The sequence below is a fragment of the Vigna umbellata genome, chromosome 4, assembly GCF_029865625.1.
Source record: "Vigna umbellata cultivar VRB3 chromosome 4, Vumbellata_1.0, whole genome shotgun sequence".
NCBI lineage: Eukaryota > Viridiplantae > Streptophyta > Magnoliopsida > Fabales > Fabaceae > Vigna > Vigna umbellata.
Genome location: NC_142168.1, coordinates 52466067 through 52476108, shown reverse-complemented (window position 1 = coordinate 52476108; position 10042 = coordinate 52466067). Strand labels below are relative to the sequence as shown.

General features: G+C 35.6%; 1 protein-coding gene across 1 annotated transcript; it reads right to left on the bottom strand.

Moving 5' to 3' along the window:
* Positions 1-7543: 7543 nt before the first annotated feature.
* Positions 7544-9621, bottom strand: LOC148200575 (sucrose transport protein SUC8-like). The gene is made up of 4 exons (XM_088113303.1): positions 8391-9621; positions 8249-8312; positions 8053-8096; positions 7544-7926 (listed from the first exon to the last, which is right to left on the bottom strand). The coding sequence occupies exons 1-4, from the start codon at positions 9585-9587 to the stop codon at positions 7744-7746; spliced, it is 1488 nt and encodes a 495-aa protein (XP_087969429.1). The 5' UTR covers positions 9588-9621; the 3' UTR covers positions 7544-7743.
* Between the last annotated feature and the right edge of the window lie 421 nt (positions 9622-10042).

Genomic DNA, 10042 nt, shown 5'->3' with positions numbered 1-10042 from the left:
TAGTAATTGTTATATTTCATGTCTGCCCATCATAGAAAGATCAGTTAAAAATATAATGAAGTCTTAGCCAATCAAACTTCAACTATGGAACCATTCCTCACCAAAGAAAGTGTTTCACTCAGGCTCAAAGGTGTATAGGGAGGTGTCTCTTACACTCTATCGTCACAATGTCACACAAATCGACTCCGCCTTTCATTTAACAACATCAAACACATTCACAAGCAAATTATCATGACAAGGACTTTTTGAGGCTTGTATTGTGGCTAGGCTAAGAAGAAAACTGGTTTTTCTGGACAACAAAGTTCCTTGAGTTAAGAGAGTGAACAATTTACTTCATAATTTAACATTAATCTCTCTTTCTACTTTTCACTTGGGTTCATGTCCTAAGTCATTAGCAAGGGTAATTAGGGCCGCCCAAGTAACTACAACCAAGGGTGGAAACCTCACCCAATTATGGGTCAAGGGCAAATTGGGAATTCAATAGACCACCACAGCAACAATGGCAACAACAACCCTCTTTATCTGATTGGACTGCAAAGTTAGAGAAGGCACTCAAACAATTTATGCAAGTGTCAATCTACAACCATAAAAGCACTGAAGCTGCTATAAGGAATTTGAAGATATAGGTTGGCCAACTGACTAAGAAGTTGGAGGATAAGTCCGAGAAGAATTTTGGGGCTAATACTGAAGTTAACCCTAAGGAGGAGTGTACCATTATGTCGAGATGTTAGTTGAGAGAGAAATTGAGAGAAAAGAAAAATCTGAGTTGAGTGCAAAAGATAGAGAGGATGAGAGAAAAGAAAAAGAGAAAGAAGAGGCTGAGAGAAAAGAAAAGGAGAAAGAAGAGGTTGAGAGAAAAGAAAAATAGAAAGATGAGGAGGAGGTAAAAGAAAAGGAGAGAGATGAGAAAAAAAGAGAAGTAGTTGAGAAAATCCTTCCTTACCCAAAAAGTTATTCAAAGAAGGATAAAGATAAGCAATTTGGGCGGTTCATGGATATCTTTAAGCAATAGGAGATTACTATACCCTTGACCGAACCACTGCAACAAATTCCTGCGTATGCAAAATACATGAAACAATTCCTCAGTAAAAAGAAGAAGTATTTTGATGAGGAAACAATTGAAGTGTAGGGTAATTGCAGTGTCATATTGTAGAAGACGCTTCCTCCCAAATTCAAAGATCCAGGGAGTTTCACCATCCCTTGCACTATTGGGAATCACGATATAGGGAAGGCTCTAGTTGACTTTAGGGGCTAGCATCAATCTGGTGCCCCTATCTATGCTGAAGAAGATTGGTGGTCTTGAGGTCAAACCTATAAGAATGATCTTGCAAATGGCAGACATGTTTGTCAAGCATCCTTATGTTGTAGCAGAAGATGTTGTGATCCAGATTGACAAACTCAAATTCCTAGTTGATTTTGTAGTGATGGAAGTGGGGGAAGGTGTAGAGATCCCTCTCATTATTGGAAGACTATTTATGAAGACAACTAAGGTTGTAATTCATGTAGACGATGGAGTTCTAACATTGAAAGATAAAGATGAAGAGGTGACTTTTAATGTCTTCGATGATGTGCAGCCAATACAAGTAAATCAGACTAGTCCTAAAATACTAGATCAAGTTTTCTCAGTAACTAGTGTACTTGATCAAGCTATAAAGTTGGTCAAGAGGAATCAAAATTGTTTCTCTCCAAAACTGAAGGAAGAGGATGAAGATAAGGAAGAGAAACTAGTTCACCAATACCCTGTGCTGGAAAGTAATGAACCCAAACCTGCCCAACAAGTGAAATTCAAGAACATGTTATAGGTTATTAAGGAGATTAAAAAAAAGAGAGTTTTGGAGATTAAAACTCCTTATTCTAGGAGAGTAAAGTTGGTGACTAGGAATCTGTTGAGATTTTTTTGGTGTCACGAACGAAAGAAGAACGCCAACAATAAACATCCAAATTGAGCATAGTTGGGTCAAGCTAATGACGTTAAACAAGCGCTTACTAGGAGGCAACCCAATTTTCTCTTCTTTTTAATTTGATTTTTTGTTTTGAGTGTTTGTCTTTTTAAGATGTATGTTGTTTCTCCCGGACTTTAGTGCATTTCACTTGATGAGTTCATCACTCACATGTCTTGACCTAGGGACTAGGCCCAAGCTAGTGGAGTGATGACAACATCTCTTGTTTTTCGTTATTTTTATGCATGTTTGAACTCTGTTTATTTTGTTTTAATTGTAGTAAGCTATGTACTTGGTTAAATGGATAGTGTGCTGCAATGGTTTGGTATGAAGTGATAAATTGTTGTGAGAAGTAATATTGTCTTGTGTTTGCTTTATTGTTGTGAAAGTGATGTTGAGATATTGATTGGTTTAGTTTTTAAGCACATATGTTGGTTGCTCATAGTTGTTTAAGAAAGATGCCTGGTTTCAATTGTGATTAATGTGCTTGACATGATGTTTATCAAATTATAGAACTTGAGTTAACCTATGAGATGTTGTGCCCTAGAGTTTGTTGATGGAATGATATTGCTTTGGAATCACAGTTGATTTTTCCTGAGTTTCTCTGTTTGAACTATTTGCTTGCTTGTTACAATGATCAAGGCCATCTGTTCTTATCCCTTGTAAGCCAATGCCAAAATTTCAACCTAAAAATTTTAAATATTTGTTTTATCCTTTGAACCTTGAGCCTATTGTGAAAAAAAAAAACCCTTAAATTCTTGCCTTGATTTAAATAAAGTATGCATGTATGGTACAAGAGAATGGTTCAAGTTTGGGGTTATTGGAAAAAGTGAAAAGAAAAAGAGCATTGAGCAAAGAAAGAGAAAAGCAAAAGAAAAGGAAATTAAGAGAAGAATAGAAAGGATGTGCTCAATGAATAAAAGTTAGGATTAAGTTGAAAAGTGGTTTCCAAGAGTCAAATTTTACTTTTCCATTAACTCACCTCTCTTCGCGAGCTTCTTCCTCTTCATATATGTGAGTGTGGCCAATCTGAGTACCACACCAAGAAAATAATGGTTACTATTGAAGCTCTAATTACTCCTTCCATGAAGATTTAAATTTTTTGTACTTCTTCCTAGTTTCCGATTTGCTTCCATAATGGGCAAGCGTAAATCTTCACCAGCCTATTGTGCATATCTCTCAACGATAATCCCATAAATTCTTCAACATCTTTCACCTTCTAGAGATGGAAGAACTAATTCAACATTGAATCACCAACTCAAAATCCAAACTTTTTAATTAATATATTACAATTATTACACGATGAGATTATAATATAAAATTCCACGATGGTGCAGTCACAACACATGGTTCACACTTACCGTGGCATTTTTAACCAGATCCTCATAGAATGTTACCAATGAGAAGCATTGATGCCTTGAAGTGATTTTGATGATGATACACTTGAAAGACTTGAAGAATCTATATTGTAAATGTTAAAAACATACATTGTAGAAATCATTGTATAGGAATCATTTTGCATTTGTAAAGCACTTAAAAATTTCATAAACTAGGGATTCTTTACGGCAATAATCGATTATCACATTCCAAAACAGAAAAGGGTGGTCGCCACAATAATCGATTATCACAGGGGATAATTGATTATCACTGCAAGATTAATATTGTCCAAGGTTCAGAAATAATGGATTATCACTAAGGATAATCGATTATCATGTTTTCTAAAAACCTATAACGGCATGAAATAATCGATTAGCACTTATGACAATAGATTATTATTGGCAGTTGGGAGCATTATTTTCATTTTCTGAATCCTAGCCTATATATACAACCTTCCTAAACCTTTAAGAGGTTACCTAAACTACTTGCGAGCACATATCAGTTCTGAAGAAGTTCTAAGTTTAAGTGTGAGTTCAATCAAGTCTTGTGAAAAGGACAAGCTTGTCTTTAGTTCGTCTAAGGTTCAAACGGTTCTCTTAAAGTTGATTGAGTTGGTTTCTTTCCATCGTGTGTCGAAGGAATGTGTATTCTTTTCCTAATCTTTATATTATTCTGATTGTAATCTGAAACTGAATTATAGTGAAAAGGTTAATCACTCTTTATAGTGATTAACGACTAGACGTAGAATCCATTGATTTGAACCAGGATCAAAATCTTTTATATGATTTTCTCTTTCCTTATACTCTTTGTTTACAAATTGTTCTATAAAATTAATGAAAAATAATTATATATTTTAAAAGAACCAATTCACCCCTCCCCTTTTGGTTATTGATTGATTTCACGCTTTCGAAACATTCCGTTGCGCGATACCAATTTCAACATAGAACATTGTGACGAGTGTTCATAAAGTATTGAAGAGCTTTTGCAGTTGTCTCCTCTGTTCCCTTTATCTCTATCATTAGCAATGTGGAATTGATCCATGGCCTGTATTTGGCCATAATTCTAGCCTCCAAACAAAAACTATTTCAACCATTTCTTCACATTTACAATCAATGCACATGTCTTGTTTACATTTTTTTAACGTAAAAGATACTTCTCAACCAAAACCTCTGCACGTTGTATTGCATTTGGGTGTAAAACTCAGAATAACTAGTGCGATCAATGATCAATTACATATCAACAATCACTTTTCTCAACATACAATAGTCTAATCCAAACACAAAGGCACACACATACCAGAATGCATGATATATCAATAATCTAATCTTTAATTTGTATACTAGCAGCCTTTTTCTTCATACAACAAACAACTATAAGTGATTAGGAAATGTTACCAATATACAGTGAAGTTAATTCCAGTAGATGATTCCCCATTGATATTATACGAAAGTATGGATCTCTTCATGTTCATCCCTGGTAAAGGTAAGTTTCCACAACCTTGCATTTAGTTTTTCATGGGAATTGTTACTTCCAATAGCACTGAAAGCACCTTCCTCAAATTGTAAGCGGCGTCTTCCAACATCATGGTACTTCATAGTGGCCTACAGTGATTGTAGTAATTATTATTACGTATCACAAGAAAATCTTCATAGACTCGAAAAAAAAATGTAACTTTCAGACAAGAAAACCTAACTACAACTCTTATGATTGATTGATTGCTTAATGCTGAAAATCAAACCCTCGTCTGAAGTCCAGGTTGCCCCCTACTTCTTCCTCATTATCTTATTTTTACCAATTGTGTTTATATTATGAGAAACTCTTTAGGTGTTAAATTCATGTCGTTTTTTTTCATTGGCGGGAATCATTGCCAGGAACGTTGAGCCTATCATACTACTATATTTGGTGAACTGGCGCTGCAAACAAGAAAGGCACAAAAATTACGGCAAATTGGATGACCTAATTGAAAAATAGATGAGGATTTATTTAGGTTTTGGGAAAATAGGTATTACAAGTCAAAGCTAGAAGTGCACGATACTTTACGATTAGGGATGGAGCTTGAAGCTTCCCGTTACTCTAAGGACTCACTTTTGCTCTTTGTTCCTCTAGGCTTCTTCTTGTCGCCGACATTGTCGGTCTCGGCGTCACCATGGTTAGGGATGTGAGATGCAAAGAGAAGTAATTGAGATGCGAAGCTATGGATGCTTGAAGTGAAGCTACGGAGGCGCGAATTGAAGTCTAAGGGTAGTGGAAAAGATGAAAATGTGGAGAAGATGAAAACATGAATTCAAAGCATGAAGAAGTAGGGTTGCAAAAATTATTTGCAATTCTGACGGTTTCATTAAAAATTTGCAAGAAAATTTTTCCAAATAAAAAAAATAAATTAATCTTAGCTGCGATTTTTATGATGAATCACCGAAAATTTTTTTAAAAAGGAAAAATAAAATATAGTTGTGGTTTTTATTTAAAGTCACCGAAAATTGACCATGGTTTTTAATATCGTCGGAAGAAAACCTCCACTATAATAAATTATTTTTGAAGTGCTTGAGCTAGCTTTCATAATTTCTTTTGGGTTGAAGACAATTGGACGATATAAGCATTGAGATGAAGTAGAGCTGATGATGATCTTTCTTAAACATATTCTTCTTCATTTTCTGTCCTACTTTCTCTCTTTTATATTTCACCTTTTCACTCTTATCTTTTTAGTTGATCTTCTTTCTTATAGACTTTCTTGAGAGATTATCATTGAGCAGCGAGTAGATTTCAAGATAGGATTCATAGCTCTTTTTGATAGCTTGATCAAACTTAAGTCTACTATGTAGGGCAACAGTCCCTTCATAAATGTAGCTTGTACGATCCTTCTTGGTTAGATGCTTTTAAAGATTCCTTCTTATTTCTCCATATCTTTCTTTATTTAAAGCTTTTGGACAAAGCTTGGTGTTGTCTTCCTCATCCACTTGCATCTCTATAATGCATCAGGAACATCTACAATGTCATATACTCTCGTATAACCAAAGAGTCATACGATCATCTCACAAACAAAAACATAAGAAACAACGGTAAGCTACCATTAAAGCAACTCAAAATGTAAAAACAGTAATAAATATAACATATCAATCCAAACATCTGAACAACATCACCATCACTAAGCATGTAGGACTATTGTCTATCTCTTGTACCCTACCACACCTACATATTCTTTCAAATAGGATGGTTCGATTCGTCTCGTCCTCACGTGTAAAGGACCCGTTTCCTTACTCCTCATGGACTTACAAGTAAAAATGACGACGGATTGCACATTGGGCACTATAGTCAACAACAGGCCAGAGTCAAGGTACCATACAACCACCATAGTAATCATCAATGATAAATGAGAGTCATCGAAAACAAACACAAAACATGGAAAATAGCTCAGCACAGCTTGACAAACCACCCAAGTGATCTGCCACCAAGTCCATCAGCTCGACCAACAAAGCCCCTCTATTAATCAATTGCAAATACTCGTAATCGATTACACTCCTATGTTTTATAAATAAATTCTCCTGATAATCAATTAAAGGCAACTAATCAATTTACAGCTATAGGTAACACGAATAAAACTCCTTTGTAATTGATTATCATCACTATGTAATCGATTACAATAATTGGAAATTGAAAGTCGTTTTACATTCCAACGACTTCAACGTTACATAATTGATTACCATTTCTCGTAACCAATTACATCGTGATAAAGTCGTGAAAAGACATGACGATTTCAACTTTTCAAATATTATAGAAGTAAAATCGTTTTTAAAATACATGATTTCTTCATATACGAATTTCCTATTCTTATAATTCTTTTAAAATCTGTCTGTAATATATAAAACAAATTTGTTTATTCTCATATAAAAAGACCGCAACCTATTTAAAAATGTGATTATTTTAAAAAAAATATATAAGTATTTTAAGGATAATGGATTTTATAACAAAATATGTGAAATAGATAAGTATTAATATCATTTTTATAAAATATTCAAATTTATACAAAATTAACGTACATAAATTATTTTTTAATTATTATGATTTTTTTGGAAAGATTATTATAATTTAATTTAGGTAGCATATGAGACGAGAGATTTTTTTTAAAACAAATTAAGGTATTAACTTGTGAAATAAGTAAAGAAAAACAAAAACAATACGCCGAATACAATTTTAATATTTGAATTCTAGTAATAAAAAAATCTCGTTTATTGATTGAAGTTGATGATGTTTTCCCTACAAAATTTTTTGTGATTCTCACACCTAAGTACATAAAGAACATGGATAACTTGAATAAGCTATGATAACTATGGAAACCTTTCAAGGATCTAAAAGCTAATTTCCTGAGCACATTGCACCATCTTCGAATCCAAATACTCTTCCTCTTGCTTCCCATGTCGAGATCTAGCCATTAATGAAAACTACCCATGTTGAGGCTGGAAATCTTTGCTTCATCTTCCTTTTTGGGGTTTGGAAGTAGAACAATTGCAAGTACGGCACTTATGGCGGCTGCTGCGGCGCCCAACACGAATGCGGGCAAGTTGCCACCACCAAACAAAGCATCCCATGGTCCACTAATTGCTGATACAATCATCTGTGCAAATAAAATATATAATCTTTATTAGATGATGATGTATGAAGTAAATGGATTGTTGTATATGTTGTATTCTATAATACTTGAAATAGTTATGACAGAATGTAATTAGATGAGAATTGTAACCTGAGGAATCACAATTGAAACGTTCAGAAGACCCAAAGATAATCCTGAAAGTTTTGAAGCAAACAAAAAGGTTACACATTTTTTATTTAGGCTTAAACATTTACTCACCGCTTCTTTGGGTTCACCTTAAAATAAAAAATTTAAAGTTAAATCTCAAAAAAATAAGAAAATAAGAAAATGGTAATTTTGTATATACCTTGTCCTGCACCTGAGTTGTTAGAATAGATAGAGGCCAGAGCAAAGGGAACACTATACGTAACCTGGATACAGAAAGAGTATTAATAGTTTTAATTCGACAAAAAACCCTTAAAAGTTGTTTGAAAAGATAGAAAGCATACCGCAAGAGGAATACCAAGGACGCAGAAGAAAGCTAAGGATCCAACTTTCACATCCATGGAAGGGTTTCCAATGAGAGCAGGGTTATTGGCACGTTGTCGCTCAGCCACTCTTGTGATGAGCACGGTCGTTGCTAAGCAAACTGCGAGAATAACATTAACGATTGCCCACAACCACTTGACTCCACCAACCAAGCGACCCAATGGTTCTACACCCAAAGACGCCACAGCCAACACCACTGAATTCAACATGAGCCCCAAAGAACCAGCATGCACACCAGCATCGTATGCCTTCTGACCCACATCACCGCCGTACACCTCACGACCCATCCAGTCAGTGTCGAACAACACATAAGGGAACCACGCAATCCATGTGATAGCTGTCACTAGCATCAACATCCACATTGGCTTCTCCAGTCCTTTGAATGCAACACAACACTCTCCGTAGAAGCACGAAACTTGTGTCTTCCCATCTTCTACCTTCACCTCCTCAGGTGTCGGTGTGAACTTAGGGTCGTTCACGCAAGTCAGAACGATAATGCACAAAGCAAGAAGAAGAACGATTGAGAAGAAGAAGCAACTCTTTAGGTTTGCACAGAATATGTTGCATGCCTCGGTTTCAGTGAAAGGGAAGATCTTGTGGAGATCGTTATAGGATCCTGCGGCATAGCCCAAGACGTTGCCCACAGCCATGAAAAATGAGAAGAATGCGTTGGCGGTTCTCGTTTTTTTGGGATCGCCGGCAGCCAAGTCACCAAGGAAGGCGCGACACGGTCCCTGGAGCATGTTGTTGGCAACATCTAAGATCCAAAAGCCGACGACGAAGATGGCAACGGCCCGTGGACGAGTTTTCTTTGTGATGTCATCGCCGGCCATGTGTCCTATATCGGAAGCATAGCCAATAAGGATAATTGCGATTGCGACAGCTATTGCGCCGGCGAGGATAAATGGACGACGACGACCAAAGGAAGATTGGCAATGGTCACTGCTGTAGCCTACAATAGGCTGAACTAGGAGGCCAGAGATGGGGCCACAAAGCCATATGAAGGAAGCCCAAACGTGTGGAACTCCTAGGGTTTGTACATATGGTGTGAGGAGGGAGAGTTGTAGAGCCCATCCAAATTGGATTCCGGCGGCAATGGATGACACTGCCACCATTTTTCTCAGAGGACTCGGTTCTTGTTTTACTTGCTCCTCCATTATTACAACTTTATTAAAGTATTTTATTACTTTAAATTACAATGCAACTCTTGCTTAACAAACATAAGTAACTATCACATATATATACTTCTTGCTACTTTCAATTTTAGAACTAAAAAACAACTATAAAAATAATTACTTTTCTTGTTACCTAAAGCATAGCTTTAGGTCTTTCTAATCTTGAAAGAGTCTCCTTTTCTATTTTTGTTTTTCAAAGGGATAGATCAAATAACATTTATGTTCACGACCATTCTATCTTGATGATTGTATGCAAATATTCTATTTATTATATATTGATTTGTTTTTAATTTTTTTTTTTGGAATTATTACAATTATAACAACCCAAATTAAAATTTTACTTTTCTTTCAACCAATAAAATTACCTAATGCATAGCTTTAGGTCTTTCTAATCTTGACCCAGTCTCTTTCCCTATTTTTGTTTTTCGATGGGTAGA